Source organism: Tarenaya hassleriana, unplaced genomic scaffold, assembly GCF_000463585.1.
Source record: "Tarenaya hassleriana unplaced genomic scaffold, ASM46358v1 Cleome1, whole genome shotgun sequence".
Lineage (NCBI taxonomy): Eukaryota > Viridiplantae > Streptophyta > Magnoliopsida > Brassicales > Cleomaceae > Tarenaya > Tarenaya hassleriana.
In genome coordinates this window covers 5,673,036-5,688,676 of record NW_010960187.1, presented here as the reverse complement: position 1 = coordinate 5,688,676, position 15,641 = coordinate 5,673,036, and the positions used below count along the sequence as shown (strand labels likewise).

The following is a 15,641-nucleotide window of genomic DNA, read 5'->3' as shown; positions in this document are numbered from 1 at the left end:
CCCCCCCCCCCCTCAACTAGGGCTTTGAAGGTAGGTATCGTGATATGAATAACTGGGGAGCTTTTATTAGGGAAACGATTAATTAAATTAACATGTTTAGAAAACGTTAAACAATATACAATCCTTTAATTTTACAGTTTTTGCATTCTCAAATAATTTCTTTATATATATAATATACACACATCATAACAATAAGGAATATTTAAAGGGTCAACTAGGGCTATTTTATGAACGGACTTTTATTCTTTTTTTTTTTTTTGGGTCAACTAGGGTTTTAAATGTAGTTATCGTGATATGAATAACTGAGGAACTTTTATCAGGGAGATGATTATATAAACATGTTTAGACAACGTTTAACAATATTCAGTCCTTTAATTTTATATTTTTTGCATGCTCAAATAATTTCTATATATATACACGTCCTGAAGATTGATTATGAAAATTAACAGACCTATTGATTGTCTCAATATATATATATATATATATATATCGCGATTTCTATACATATTTCACAGATACCACAGTGCTTTCGTAGTTTATATTTTCACGGAATGGCAAATTAATTACTGCTTATTAGAAAGTGACCCATGTCGTTTGTCTTATATGCAAAATGCGGACCTGGAAGAGTTCACATGGATTATTAATTGGATTGTACTGTTTAAGGATCATAAAGTGTTTAGTTACTACAACTATCCACGCATCAGTACAAAATTAAAGTTAATTAAACATTAAAAATTTCTTAATCACGTTTTATATCCGTACGTAACTCAAGCCACTAAACCCTAAACCCTCAAACCCTATAAATACCCCCTCACCACCCTTCATTTCTCCTCACCCATCTCTAAAGTTAATACACTCACAAATCACTAATCCACAAAACACAAGAGAGAGATGGCCTCAAAGACATCGACCGCTCTTGCCCTCTTCCTCGCCATCAACCTTATCATATTCAACATGAGCGCGGCCACGACCTACCCGACATGCTCGAAGGACAGCCTCCAAATATCGGCATGCGCCAACGTGCTTAACCTCGTGAGCTTGACCATTGGAAGCTCATCATATCAGCAGTGTTGCTCTCTCATCAATGGCCTCGCCGACCTCGAGGCGGCCGTCTGCCTTTGCTCCTCCCTCAAGCTTAGCGTTCTCGGCATCACCGTTGATACTAATGCCCAAATCAGTCTGATCCTCAACGCCTGCCGTGGAAGTTCCCTTCCAAGCGGCTTCCAGTGCCCTGCCTAATGCGTGCGTCTAGCCCATGAATGCATACATATACGATATCATATTCGTTGTTAAGTCTATGTATGTTTCCCCTATCAAGCTTTCTCGTCCGCTTTTACGTTTTGAATAAATAAAATGCCATGCGGTCAAGTACGCATCCGTGTGCTACTCGCTGGCCCATGTTGTTGTTTCCCTCTCTTTGTGATGTGACGAAGATATGAGAATAATGCTTCTTCTTCTTCTTCTTTTCTAAACCTTCGTGGCCATCTTCTTCATTTAGTTAAAAACGAAATGAATTTGAAAAAAAAATTATTGGTCTCAGAAATTTACCGTTACTAGAAAAACGTAAAGCCAATATATATATATTTATACATTTTTGTTTTGCGGCGAGTCCATTTCATTTTAACAAACTTTTAAACGTTGTTGCACATTTAGAATATAGTAGGGGGTTATTCGTTTTCTTGAAGGCCTAAGTTGACCGGTTTTGAGCACAGAGCGAACGTGGCACAAACATATATTATTTTAACTTTAAGGTCCGGACTATACGGGTTATATATATTCAATTCCCGATATATCCTATGCACTATTATAAACATCTGTTCTAGGTATACTCATATACATATATATATATATATCAAATTAAGACTCGTGGATTAGTAAAAAAAAATTACATTTTAAAAACTGTTTTTAACACCGGCCAACTCGGATTGATAGAAACTAGATGAGTGAATAGCAATAATTAAAGAAAATAAACTAAAAGAATTGTTTATCTACGCATTCTTCATTATTTATCATCAATTCTTATTTTACAAAAAAAAAAAGGCTTGTTCCTACAAAATGCATACCTCAGATCTCAGATTGATTACGCGAATGATGAATTCTGTATGCTCCGATCAGATGTGAGATTTCGTGGATTTTGACTCTGCGTTTCTCCGATTAGGTTGCGAACCACTACGACAGAGTAATCGCGACGGATGTGAGCAAGTCGATGCTGAAGCTGGCGACGCCGGATCCGAAGGTAACCTACCACCACACGCCGCTTTCGATGAGCGATGAGGAGATCATCGGTCTCTTCGGAGGAGTGGACCCCGTCGATCTGATAACGGCGGCCACCGCCGTGCACTGGTTCGACCTCGAGAGGTTCTACGCGCTCTCCACGCGTCTCCTCCAAAAGCCCGGCGGGATCATCGCCGTGTGGAGCTACGGCACGGAGATGGCGGTGAGTCCCGAGTTCGACGCGGTGCTGACTCAGTTCCAGACAAAACGCTGCCGTTTTGCAAGTTCCCAGAGGCACAATACTTCATAGACGGGTACAAAACGCTGCCGTTTCCGTTCGAGAGCGTGGGGCTTGGAAGAGAAGGCGAGCCACTGGAGCTCGAGATGAAGAAAACGGTGTCGTTCGAAGGGCTGATAAGGATGCTCCGGTCGTGGTCGTCGGTCGACACGGCAAGGCAAAACGGCGTGGATTTGTTGCCGGAAAATGTGGTGAAGGAGCTCGAGGCTGCTTGGGGAGGAGCCAAGCTCGTTCGGACCGTTGTTTACAAGGCTTTCATGCTCGCCGGGAAAGTTAGAGCTTCACATTGAATCTGTTATATATATATATATATATATATATATTGTTTTCAAGATTGTGTATAAATGAATAAAAAGTGTAAATTAGAAGACTATGTTTTGGAAATAATTCTTGTCCAAATCAGACCGTATATTATTTTTTTTTCCTTTTTATGTGGAATTCTTGTGAAAAAGAAAATAATCTTATCGGAATAGAAAGATGATAAATCGATTCAAAAATTTCAACTCTTACGTGAAGGTATGGAGTTGAGGTCCATGGTGGCATGGGGAGGTCCATCATTGAAAATCTTATCCAACAATAAATCTGCCGATTTCTTTACCATTCATATGCCTTACAAAAAAATTTCGCAAATTCAGGATAATATTTAAAAAAAATAGTAATCAAATGCCAATTAACAAAACTTATCTAATCCCCATGCAAATTTTTTTAAAAAAAAACTAATATAATTCACCACGTTTCCTCCTATAAATAAACGACAAACCACACATTCACACCATCACTTGTAATTAAAATCTCAAAAAAAAAAAGATGACCTCAAAGAGGCCATCTCTTCTCCTCGCACTGATCGGCATTCTTGTCCTCACGTCATTGGAAACCGGACGTGGCCAATCCCAATGGCTGAGCGGCACGAACCCTGACTCCCCAAGTGGCACGTGCCCATCTGGCTTCCCCCTGCGGCTAGGGGCCTGCGTTGATGTCCTGTCCCTCAAGGACGTTGTAGCCGGCGACCCAAGGACTCAGCCTTGTTGCTCGCCCATGGTCGGTCTGGCTAACGTTGATGTCCTGTCCCTCAAGGACGTTGTAGCCGGCGACCCAAGGACTCAGCCTTGTTGCTCGCCCATGGTCGGTCTGGCTAACGTCCAGTTAGCCGATTGCCTCTGCCTTCTTCTCGGGAAGATTCCAGTGGCTGGCGGTGTCGATCAGGGCATCAGAACTATCCTTTTCGCTTGCAATGTGGCTTTTCCAATCGGTTTTCGCTGCCCGTAAACAGCTTTCTCTTCGATTCAAGAACATGCTTTCTGGTTTCCAGTCTATCTTTTAGGTTGAAACAATAAGGACATATATATATATATAACTGATAAAATTCGTTATTGACTAATGAAACGGTAAGTTTTCATCTAACCCAAGTGTGGGTGGTAAAATGGTAAGGTGAGAAGGGCAAAAGTGAAATTGACTTCGGATCTCAAAGAACATTCAACTGCGATCGGCCCGAGTTCCAAGAACGTTGAAGGGTAAACATGAAATTGCCTTGGATTACACGGTATATATACTCATAGTGTTCCAACCTAAAAGCCTAATCTAAATTAATCAAGTTTGGAGATGAGATTTGTTGAAATAGGAAAATAAATATGTGATTGAAGGAAATATTGATTTTAAGATATGATTAGAAATAATAATGGACATAATATTATATCAAATATTGTGTATCGATCTTATTTATTTCTATTTCCTTTTTATTTGTCTCATAGTTTTCCTATAAATATGTGAGTCATTTTCATTGTAATTCAACAAGAAGAAGAAGAGATGTAGCAATAAAGTAATTCCGTTTATTTTCGTTTGTCTTATTATGTTTCCGCATTTTATTTTTCTACATGGTATCAGAGCCTGATTCGATTTGCTCTATATCTTTTTTTTATCAATCTCTTCTTTTTTTTTTAGTTTTGGATATTCATATATCCAAATCGTTCAAAGAAGAGTAAAAACCCAAAATCAAACGAGTTGCTATGACAAAAAGAAGTCAAACATAAAAACTCTAAGATCAAGCGAGTTGCTATGACAAAAAGAGTTAAAGGTAGAACTTCAAAGTCAAGCGAAGTGATTTGAAAATGGGTAATACTCTCTAAAAGAACTAAATTTGGTGTTTATGAATTTTTCAAAAGACAATGAAAATATCTATGGGTTTTTATCGCATTATCTTTTCAAGATTGATTTTTGCATTCTTTCAAAATCAATCTTGAGGGGAATGTTGAAATAGGAAAATAAATATGTGATTGAAGGAAATATTGATTTTAAGATATGATTAGAAATAATAATGGACATAATATTATATCAAATATTGTGTATCGATCTTATTTATTTCTATTTCCTTTTTATTTGTCTCATAGTTTTCCTATAAATATGTGAGTCATTTTCATTGTAATTCAACAAGAAGAAGAAGAGATGTAACAATAAAGTAATTCCGTTTATTTTCGTTTGTCTTATTATGTTTCCGCATTTTATTTTTCTACAAGATTAATTTTTTTTGGGTAATCGGTTATTGTAAACCAAGTCATAGATTAATCCTGGGGTAAAGAGTTTGCCATATATTTTTGGATTATACATTCTCTTTCTAAACTTAAAATTCGAACGTGTGGCGATCAGATGAGATTAATTTTATTATATCTATCTATTTTATTAGACACACGTATCTCTATCATATTATATAATAATAAAGTTTCACGGGAGAGTTTCGAATTCTTTCAATAAATCTCTGCACCAATAGATATAACAACTGAAATTATTTCAACCAAATTATAATATCAATCTCTTATAATATGAAAAGATTTTTCAAAAAAATTTATGTAGAAACATTAATTTTATTTAGCCACATATCAATGAAAACAAATGATCGGATCAAAATTAACTCCCTTTGAAAGATGAGTTTTAAAAAAACAAAATAAAATCAGACCGAACAAGATATAACTTGGTGTCATTCAGACAACATTGTACAATCCGACCAATCTAAACCGAAACAAACCGGAAAAAAATTCACAAGGTAGAATCAAATCCCTGCATGAGACTAAAATCAGAAGGCCTTTTTGGCGGCACAGGAATTAGGCGAGGATTAAAGAACTAAGAGTGCCCTAATCTCCAATTAGCCACATCTAAAGAAATAGGTTTGGCACTCGAATTAAATTAAAACACATCATTATCGGTCAAGCTTATAAATACCCACAAACCTCAATCCCATTTCTCCTCATCACCCACATCTAAAAAAAAAAAATTAAAAAGAAAACAAGAATGGCATCAAAGAGCATGACCACAAAAATGGCACTTGTCCTAGCATTCAACATAATCCTCGTCTCCCACCTGACCAAACCAGCACAGGCCCAAGTCGGCATTTCCATTTGCCCGAGGAGTCTCCTGCAAATCGGAAGCTGTGCCATTGAACTCCTCAGTGTCGTGAATATCGGGTCGAGCGGCGGTGGCGTGACCGTTGACGTGGGTGCACCGACCGGCCTTCTCCCGAAGCTCACGGCCTGTTGCTCCCTCCTCAGAGGCCTCACCGACTCTCAGGCCGCGGCCTGCATCGGGGTCTCGGTCGGGACCAGTGTTCCCGGGCTCACCATCAATGATCAAGTGAATCTGACTAGCATCGTCCGCAGCCTTTGCAATCGTCTTAACCAGTGATCGATCGGCTTCAACAAAAGCATAAAACTGACGGTCAAAACCCTTCATACTATATATATATAACGAAATGAATAATGGAATAATGGTATAGTGCTTGCTTGCCTGCCTGCGTAGAATAACCATGAAGTATGGTACGTTTTATACATTTTATGTTTATTTCAGCAAAAATAAAAAATAAACATATCTTGTAAGAAAAGTAACCATGAATAAAAAAACGTACCTCTTGACGTTCTTTGTTTCGAGTAGAACTCTTCCCTGTTATCAGGACAAGCGCATGCGGCAAGTAGGATGAACATTTCGGTTTAAGAATCTTGTTCCAAACCGATCCGAATCGAATTGAACCGAACTGAAAAAAATAAGACGTTATAATTTGATACATTTTTTTTATAGAACCGAATAAACTGTCTTCGAATCTAAGAATCTAATATCGAATCGAATCCAACCGAACAAAAATCTCAATTATTTACCGATGTATATGTTGTGTATACATTTAATATTTATATAACTATATGTTCCCGTAAACTCCTTTTTTCTTTCTCCCCTACGATTTTTTAAAAAAAAACATTTTTTTATTTACTCGATTTTGGATTCATGATTTTAATGGGCCTAACATAAACATATTAGGCCCAATTACTTGAACTAACGATAGGCCCAAATAATTTGAATGAGTTACTGAATTTATTGTACGCAACGCAATTAAAACCCAATTATATTTGGGCCTTCGTGTAAACGGAAAATTGCTACGTGTCGTGAATTGAGTGGTCAAATATGTCATTGAAGTGACATTAGGTTTTAATAGACCAGTAGTCATGTAGTCTGACGCATCAATAATATTATTATAATATGATAAAACCAAGACTAGGAAAATAAACACGGTGATTAATATTTTATATGCCAATTGTATAAGCGAATGAACGTGACGCATATTACAAAATATTTGTGAAGAAATCAAACATCATAATCAGACGTATTAAATTATTCATTTTAAACCTTGCCCGTGACTGACAGAGTGGAAGTTTGGTGAAGAAGATGATCCTCACACACGGAAACGAAATATATGATTATAAAAAATTCTAAATTAATAATTATAATTGATACTTACATATTTTAAATATACTCTTAATTAAGATATATATATATATATATCATATATAATTTTGAAAAAATGTATGCGTAAAAAAAAAGAAAAGAGGTTTCACATAAGTTGTATGAATTAGCCAATAAATTTTTTTGAGTTATGATGCCTTTTCTAATGCGTTTATTTGGTTAAGGAATGTGTCTATTCTAGTTTTTGTAAGGACCGGACTTATTAAAGTTATAGTTATAAATACTAATCCATGGACTTCTTTTAGGTATTTTCCTCTATCTAATTTTTTAAATGACAAAGAGAATGTCTCGTTGCAAGCAAAACTAAAAAATAAAGAAAAAAAGTTCCCATTTGATCTATATATATATATATATATAGGAAAATCAATATTTCGCTTAGGTCCAAATTCTATTTTCGATAGTTTCGGTTCTTTGCCAATTAACAGCTAAGCAACCGGAGGGCAAACACATGGTCGGTCCATAGACTTAATATAATAAAACCCGTAGTTGTATATAAACAAATCAAATTATTTCTCTAATCAGCCCTATAAATACCCACTTCACTCTCCATTTCTCTCCACCCCACTCAAAAGGAAAACATTCGACTCCTCAACTTCAATACCTTATTTTAGGGTTTAACATATACAAAACAATGGCCTTCAAAAACTCTCTTCCCCTCTTCCTTGCCCTAAACCTCCTCTTATTCACTCTGACCGCGGCCACACGCTCGGGCTGCCCCCCGCCGCCTCACAAGCACAAGCCCGGGCCTAAGCCGGGCCCCGGCTCGGGCTCCCCAAGCCCAGGCTCGGGCTCCTCGAGCCCGGGAACGTGCCCTAGGGATTCCCTCAAGCTTGGAGTTTGCGTTAACGCTCTCAATCTTCTCAACGTGACGCTCGGTTCTCCCCCCGTGAAGCCATGTTGCAGCCTTATTCAGGGTTTGGCTGACCTTGAGGCAGCCGTCTGTCTCTGCACTGCCCTTAAAGCCAGCATTCTCGGCATCAACCTTAACGTTCCTATTAACCTCACCTTGCTCCTCAACGTCTGCAGCAGAAAGGCTCCACGCGGCTTCCAATGCCCTTGAAAAAAGATGATCTCTATAATATGAATGATTATGTTCTAATCTGTTGGTTTCAATCTATTTGTTGTTTGCTTTTGTCACGTCTTTTCTTTTGAAGTGGCCGGGTGAGGACGATGACCGTTCTTACGCAATAAGGGTGTTTGGCTTTTGCCTGTGTTTGTGGAACTTCACGCTTCAATGCCTCTGGATGTCTGTATCTGTTTATTTGATTTCATGAATAAAATATGGGTCTTATGTTTTCTTTTATACCCTATCTTATGCAAAACTAATAGGAAATCAAATGAGACATGGAAATGTGTATAAGAATCAATAACAGTCTTCCCCTTTTTTTAGCATAACGAACTAAAAATAATTCCATAGAGGAATAGACACTACAAGAACTCGATGAGGAATCCAACTTGGATAATTCAACCGGTGAAATGGGAATGCAAAATGTATTTTCTACTCAGAGTTCAAAGCCTCAAGTTAAAGAGAAAGTATATAATTCAAATCATATGGTTGGTTTCCGATCCCGAAATTAGTTTGGACTTCGACGTAAAATGTTCGGTTATAAAAAAAAAAAGAACTCGATGAGAACGAATTTTCTTTTCCATCCGGATATGGGAACGAATACTTTGTAGCCGGCGATTTAGATTAATATGGAAATAAGAAACCAATCATAAATAAACTACTTGTAAAGTTATTTTAGGACTTCAAGAATCAACCATAAATAAATCCTTTTTTTTTTTGTTAAAAAATAAAATCTTTAGTTTCTTTTGAACATACCTTGTAATTGTATGTTCAATGCAAGGGGGGCGAAAAAGGATTTTAACTATCCGAAGTTATGGGAAGATTGTCACAAATACCAACTTTGAAATATTGGAACGAACATGAATCTACTATATGCATGAGGTTGACACGAATCATTTCAAGATTTGTAAATACGTCTAGATATTAATATCGTTGAGTAAAAGTCTTATATTTATATACGATTCGCTGCCAATTTTATGTGAGCAATAGTTTTCTTCGGAAATCGCATTGTAGTATAGCTATTGTATTGTAGTGAATAATGGGTTTGGCCTGTTTAATTTAATATACACACACATACACAGATGTATATGTATATATATATATGGTATGATCCCGTGGAAGAAACAACTTGATCCAATAAGATCTCTTACTGCCCGTGAACCGTCTTTTGTCATGTTTGATCTTGTTTTATAAACCTAACATTAATCTTGTCTACGCAATGGTTTTGTTATTCTTCTATTATTATTTTTCCCTTCTCCGTGGGGTACGGACAAATTTTATAATAAAATAACATAAGTTTCTTCTTGGTAGTTTAAGAGAGGTAATGCAAGAAAATTTACCATAGTTTTTGGAGATATGTGCAAGCACGAGAAGTCAATGGATTTACGTGTTCATAACGTTATTAAATATGGTCTTAATTATTTCAATTGAATAAAAATAATATAATATTAATTTCATGTCTGTTTTATTTTTCTCATGTGAAATTGCATACGGATCTATCATTAATTGTTCACATTAATTCAGAGATAACAAATATCGCATTTTAATTCATTCTAATGCCAGTTTTTATCCTCGACCCCATTGTATATAATTATATTAATCCTAATTATATGCGGAGAGCAACGACCTAATCTTGTCTTGTAATGATATTAGAATAGTTTTCAAATAATAATTGGAGGTCGAAAGAGAGGTGTATTACTCATTGTGTTATGCCCGTGACTAGATCTGTTAGAGCACATACATGAGGACATGCCCCACGTGGGAAAACGTAAAGTTTCAAGAACAATCATTCCGATTTAATTGTGCTTTGGCTCATAACTATATAGACTAATTAATTATATATTTTTTTTTACCTAAATAATTATAAAGATTATTCCTAAAATAAACTAAATAAAAAGTTGAATGTACAACATATATAATTTAAAATATTGATGATGATACAAAAGATGATATACCGTTAGGGTTAGAAGTCAACGATGATACAAATCGGAAGAAAACCTAAATTGATATATGGAATATAAATTTTTTCCCTGTTTTTTTATTTTTATTTTATACTATTCTCTCAAAAACTTCTCGTTCAAAGTTGGGTATCATGCTACACACCTACATATAATCATTATGCTTTACAAACCTTTTGACAAACCTCCTTATTAATTTTCGTTAATTAACCAAAATCATTTCTTCATCTAAACCCTATATATAAATACCCACTACATCCTCTCAAAGCATAACATCTCTAATTCTCAACTTAAAAGATTTAGCTTATAGTGTTTTTTTTCCCCTCTAGAGACAATGCCACTCAAAAGCTATCTTGCCTTCTTCCTTGCCCTCAACTTCTTCTTCACCTTCACCGCGACTGCATGCTCCAATTGCCCTTCATCCCCTCGCGGTCCCTCCAGAAACCCTAGCCGCCCCTCCCCCGGCTCGACCCCTACAAACCCTACAAACCCTTCCACGGGCTCATGCCCTAGGGATGCCTTGAAACTCGGCATTTGCGTTGATGCCCTAAATCTGCTCAACGTGACACTTGGCTCTCCGCCGGTGCAGCCATGCTGCAGCCTCATCCAAGGTTTGGTCGATCTAGAGGCCGCTCTCTGTCTCTGCACGGTCCTCAGAGCCAGCATTCTCGGCATCAACGTTAACCTCCCCATCAACCTCAGCTTGCTTCTCAACGTTTGCAGCAGGCAGGCGCCACGTGGCTTCCAATGCCCTTGAAGCAATTGGCGACCGACGTATAATATCCATCTATTTCCATATTTGTTAAAATATATGTATGGGTGCGAAGCATATGGGCTGCAATCTCTCCAAGTTATGATGACTTTATTTCTTATACTTGGGTTTGTGTGCTGGTTCTTTGTCCGGTAATAATGTCTTCGAGTGTGTTGTGTCAGTGCATTGCATGTAATCTAATCACGTACGTGTTTTTCATGCTTCCGTGTGTGTACGTCTTTTATTATTTTTTAATTAATTAATAAAACACCAATTTACGCTATACCGTCATTCATTTTTTCCAGTATAGTACTCAAGTCGTACGATTACGGCGGGCTGATACGTACGAATCCCTAACGAATTTCACATACCGCGAGACCATTCCAACTCTTGGGATTATATATATCTATATCTAAATATATATATATATATATATGTGTGTGTTCCAAAAGATGTGCGAGTTGTCCGAGGCATGCGAGCCAAATGTTCTAAATTCTAATTGTAGAAATTTGCGGAATAATTTTTATTGATAGTCAAAATAACATATAAATAGATGAGAGTCTTACATTTAAATAAATAAAGTATACATAATAATAAATATTCCTAAATATATATTTTCCGGATTTGATAAGATCTCCATTATACGATATATCTCGTAATATTCTTCAAGATCCGGTATATCTCAACATCCCCTTCAAGTTGGAGCGTGGAAGATCATGAAACGCCCAACTTGCTGAAAAGATGATCAAACGCATGCCGCTTGAACCACATCACCTTGCAAACTTGTGTCAATCATAACTAAAAAAAAATCAAACAAACGACTGCGCTGCAACTTTGGCACCACACACAAAAGAATCGTTTGATGATAACAAAAAAAGGGACGACAATCGCGGTGCAGAAAGAAGTCTCGAGAATAACTCTGATTCATCCGAGATTGAAAGGCAACTACGCGAAAACGTTTAATGACAACAAAGTTTTTTGCAAGAATAAGTTGATTGGCGGTTAAGCGAATAATCTTTAGAGACATGGGATTACGAGAGAAAATAAAAAAAATAAAAATAAAATGACTCTCTTATTCTTAATAAAAAAAACTCGAAATGATATTACCACTAGATCAGTATATCATCATCTTCATCTTCACTCTCATTGTCGATCATCATTTTTATAAAAAGAACAACAAACTAGAAAAGAACCAGGCTCTGATACCATGTAGAAATTTGCGGAATAATTTTTATTGATAGTCAAAATAACATATAAATAGATGAGAGTCTTACATTTAAATAAATAAAGTACACATAATAATAAATATTCCTAAATATATATTTTCCGGATTTGATAAGATCTCCATTATACGATATATCTCGTAATATTCTTCAAAATCCGGTATATCTCAACACTAATCACCCGACAATTCTCACAACATATCCATGGTTCAAATCAAATGTTGTCTTCTTTTTTTTTTCTTTCCAAACAGAACAATCTGCTTTAACAATTCGTGGGTTTCTTGCGTTATAAGTTACCGGAAAGAAACAACATGCATGTCATAATTAATTCAGTGGAAGAAATAGTTGGATCCGAGGTCTGTCCTATGGTGACTGCCCGTGAACCATCCTTGCCATATTTTACAAATTCTTACTGATAAAAGGAGTATATAAAATTATTTTTAATAATGAATTGAATAACATGCACTGCGTCAGATTGAAGAATATTCCTGAACTCTTTGCTTCAGCACAAGTACTAAATTCCCATATACATATACATATACATATACATATACATATACATATACATATACATATACATATACATATACATATACATATACATACTTTCTGTTAACCTGGGCACAGGAATTAAATAACAAAAAAAAATCCGTTTAAATACTCTTTTTTATTATAAAAAAAATTATTTCAAATGTAAAAAGGAGTTTTGGTTCGGTAAAAGATATCAGGACTGTTTCGAGATTAACACTAATTAACCATGCCAAACCAATTGAACATGAAAAAAAAATGAGCTGCTGAAAATGTATTAAAATTTGGAAAATGTCTCCAAATAGATTATAATCTTTGATCATACAAAATGGAAAAAAAATAAAATAAATAGAAATCCGAGCTATCAATCCAAATCTTAAAAAATATTGTTTTTCACGTTCCAAAGAAAAAAAAATGGAAAATCCAAATTTGCAGTATGCAATTTGGGCATTTGCAGTCTCCTGGATGGGTTCCAAAGTTGGAAAATAAGAAAAAGGCTGAAATAGTCTTTTTTTCATAAGTTGGGCCTTAATGGGCCTCAAGACCCATCCATATTGGAGATGGTCCAAATATTCGATTAGGGTATGTAAAAAATTTAAATTAGAGATGAAGTTATAAAATTCAAACTTAATGAAAGGATATTACATAATTTTCAGCAATTAAAATAATCTGAAATTAAAGAAAATATTGGGTATTTGAGATTTGCGAGGAAAGTAGGAATTTAGGATGAGGTAAAACGCGCCAACCACTGGGAGGTCGAGCAGCACGCGGATCGGGGCGACACCTTTTTCCCCCAAATCTCAAAACCCTAGCTTCAATTCCATTTTCGAACTCCAGATTGGATCGTTTCAGCTTTAAAATCTTGTGAAATGGCAACAGTTCCGATGGATATCGTGAGAGATATCTTCCTCCGTCTCCCTGCGAAGACGCTTGTTCGATTCCGTGTCCTGGCGAAACCCTACTGTGCTCTTATCGACAGCCCAGATTTCATTGCCTCGCATCTCGACCGCACGCTTCGGACCAAAGACCACCTCATGATCCTCCTCAGGGGTGCGCTTCACCTCTACTCGGTGGACCTCGACTCACTCGATAACGTCACCGATGTCGAGCATCCGATGAAACCCGGCGGTCCGACCGAGGTCTTCGGATCCTGCAACGGTTTGGTGGGATTGTCGAACTCTCCAACTGATTTGGCTTTGTTCAACCCATCCACTCGGCAGATCCACAGACTACCGGCTTCTTCGGTTGATCTTCCCGAAGGTTCCGCAACTCGTGGGTATGTATTTTACGGGTTTGGCTACGATTCTGTGAACGAAGATTACAAAGTGGTGAGGATGGTGCAGTTTAAGCGAGACTCGGATGATGAGCTGGGTTGCAGTTTCCCTTACGAGGTTAAAGTTTACAGCTTGAAGAGCAATTCATGGACGAGAATCGGAACGGTTCCGGTTATAATTCAGTTCCTGTTCTACTTCTACTACCATCTTTTGTTTCGTCGTGGTTATGGTGTTCTTGCTGCTAACAATCTTCACTGGGTTTTGCCGCCGAGGCCGGGATTGGTCGTGTGTAACAGTCTTATCGTAAGGTTTGATCTTGTGTCTGAGGAGTTCGACAAAGTACCGTTGCCTCAGGACATTGGTAATTATAACAGTGATACACAGATGGATATAGGTGTGTTAAATGGTTGCCTTTGTTTGATGTGTAACCATGATCAAACTTATACTGACGTTTGGATGATGAAGGAATACGGGGCTAGAGATTCTTGGACTAAGTTGTTCACGGTTCAGAAACCGAAAAGTTTTAAATCATTTTCGTATATGAGACCTTTAGTGTATTCCAAGGACCAGAACAAGGTTTTGCTGGAAATTAACAACACAAAGCTGATGTGGTTTGATTTGATAACTAAGAAGCTGACCACCTTGAGAATCAAGGACTGCCCTAGCTCATATAGTGCGGAACTCATTGTGAGTAGCCTTGTTTTGGGATGTAAAGGCGACCCCAAGGAAGTTAAACGGAGGCAACAACAGCAGCAGCGAGACCAAGAGGATAAGAAAAGGCAGAATAAGAAGAGGTGGGTGGGTTTACTTGTTCGGCTCTCTTTAGTCTTTTCATCGCCTCTTCGATTATAAGAGAGATGTAGTAAGAAAACCCTAGTGTTGTGTATCCTTGAGGTCCTAGATACTGTTCATACTTTTGAATCACTGTTAACACGTTCGTTCTGCTAGTGATCCTCGTATTAACATTGTCAACCTTTCTTCGTTGTTCATATCAGGGATGATTTCCTGTCCAAGGGATTCAAACTTGTGTTGTGAGCATTGAGTGACGAGCGAAATCCAGACGAGAGGCAAGTGCAAGCTTTTCCATTGATGGGTTTTCTGCCCACTCTTGCGGAACAGGAATGACAAACATTTCCTCGTCCACGAGTTTTTCCTCAATATTCAAAGTGGGGTATTGCCGAGGCATTGATGGAGGTTTTGGTTGCAAAGGTAGAAGAACCATCACTGGACCATTCAACCTTTTTCTGCAAGCAGCTAGTTTTCTTGCAGTGTTGAGATCCATGGAAGGTTTTCATGCCTGCTCGCCCATTGTAGGAGATAGCTTCGACGGCCAGTGGGCCAAAAGGAGATGTATTGCCAACCCTTTAAAGTGAATGATACAACAACTGAAACAAGGAGGTTCTTGTACTAAAAAAAATAAACTCCATGTTCTTGCTTGTAAATTGAATGAATCTGATCTCCATAACTCTTGTCAAGGCACTGACTTTTTTACTCTCAAGCTTCTGTCTATAAGATTTGGTATTGGGAATGTTTGTGATACAATTATAAGAGAT

The 15,641-nt window shown here is 37.2% G+C and overlaps 7 protein-coding genes across 7 annotated transcripts; all 7 read left to right on the top strand.

Annotated features, from left to right (window-relative positions):
• Positions 1-891: 891 nt before the first annotated feature.
• On the top strand, positions 892-1,239 carry LOC104824962 (putative lipid-binding protein AIR1B). The gene has a single exon (XM_010557165.1). It carries the CDS (start codon positions 892-894, stop codon positions 1,237-1,239), a length of 348 nt encoding a protein of 115 aa, XP_010555467.1.
• An 849-nt stretch (positions 1,240-2,088) lies between these two features.
• On the top strand, positions 2,089-2,879 carry LOC104824955. The gene is given in 3 exon segments (XM_010557155.2): positions 2,089-2,100; positions 2,159-2,477; positions 2,480-2,879. Coding segments are annotated over 3 exon segments (654 nt in total). The 3' UTR covers positions 2,803-2,879.
• A 440-nt stretch (positions 2,880-3,319) lies between these two features.
• Positions 3,320-3,778, top strand: LOC109116344 (putative lipid-binding protein AIR1). Its single transcript, XM_019201589.1, has one exon. The coding sequence runs from the start codon at positions 3,320-3,322 to the stop codon at positions 3,776-3,778; it is 459 nt and encodes a 152-aa protein (XP_019057134.1).
• A 1,981-nt stretch (positions 3,779-5,759) lies between these two features.
• Positions 5,760-6,426, top strand: LOC104813640 (putative lipid-binding protein AIR1). The gene has a single exon (XM_010541327.1). It carries the CDS (start codon positions 5,792-5,794, stop codon positions 6,179-6,181), a length of 390 nt encoding a protein of 129 aa, XP_010539629.1. The 5' UTR covers positions 5,760-5,791; the 3' UTR covers positions 6,182-6,426.
• Positions 6,427-7,839: 1,413 nt separating this feature from the next.
• Positions 7,840-8,591, top strand: LOC104813634 (lipid transfer protein EARLI 1-like). The gene has a single exon (XM_010541314.1). The coding sequence runs from the start codon at positions 7,920-7,922 to the stop codon at positions 8,346-8,348; it is 429 nt and encodes a 142-aa protein (XP_010539616.1). The 5' UTR covers positions 7,840-7,919; the 3' UTR covers positions 8,349-8,591.
• A 2,011-nt stretch (positions 8,592-10,602) lies between these two features.
• On the top strand, positions 10,603-11,298 carry LOC104813626 (putative lipid-binding protein AIR1). The gene has a single exon (XM_010541303.1). The coding sequence runs from the start codon at positions 10,647-10,649 to the stop codon at positions 11,067-11,069; it is 423 nt and encodes a 140-aa protein (XP_010539605.1). The 5' UTR covers positions 10,603-10,646; the 3' UTR covers positions 11,070-11,298.
• Positions 11,299-13,535: 2,237 nt separating this feature from the next.
• Positions 13,536-15,630, top strand: LOC104813618 (F-box protein CPR30). Its single transcript, XM_010541289.2, has 2 exons — positions 13,536-14,882; positions 15,084-15,630. Exons 1-2 carry the CDS (start codon positions 13,684-13,686, stop codon positions 15,121-15,123), a joined length of 1,239 nt encoding a protein of 412 aa, XP_010539591.1. The 5' UTR covers positions 13,536-13,683; the 3' UTR covers positions 15,124-15,630.
• The last annotated feature ends 11 nt before the right edge of the window (positions 15,631-15,641 follow it).

What these genes read in the sequence shown, in the direction of transcription:
- LOC104824962 (XM_010557165.1), top strand. Translation starts at nt 892, where the DNA reads ATGGCCTCAAAGACATCGACCGCTCTTGCCCTCTTCCTCGCCATCAAC.
- LOC109116344 (XM_019201589.1), top strand. Translation starts at nt 3,320, where the DNA reads ATGACCTCAAAGAGGCCATCTCTTCTCCTCGCACTGATCGGCATTCTT.
- LOC104813640 (XM_010541327.1), top strand. Translation starts at nt 5,792, where the DNA reads ATGGCATCAAAGAGCATGACCACAAAAATGGCACTTGTCCTAGCATTC.
- LOC104813634 (XM_010541314.1), top strand. Translation starts at nt 7,920, where the DNA reads ATGGCCTTCAAAAACTCTCTTCCCCTCTTCCTTGCCCTAAACCTCCTC.
- LOC104813626 (XM_010541303.1), top strand. Translation starts at nt 10,647, where the DNA reads ATGCCACTCAAAAGCTATCTTGCCTTCTTCCTTGCCCTCAACTTCTTC.
- LOC104813618 (XM_010541289.2), top strand. Translation starts at nt 13,684, where the DNA reads ATGGCAACAGTTCCGATGGATATCGTGAGAGATATCTTCCTCCGTCTC. An exon ending in AAAAGGCAGAATAAGAAGAG is followed by an intron (nt 14,883 to 15,083) that starts GTGGGTGGGTTT and finishes TGTTCATATCAG; the next exon opens with GGATGATTTCCTGTCCAAGG.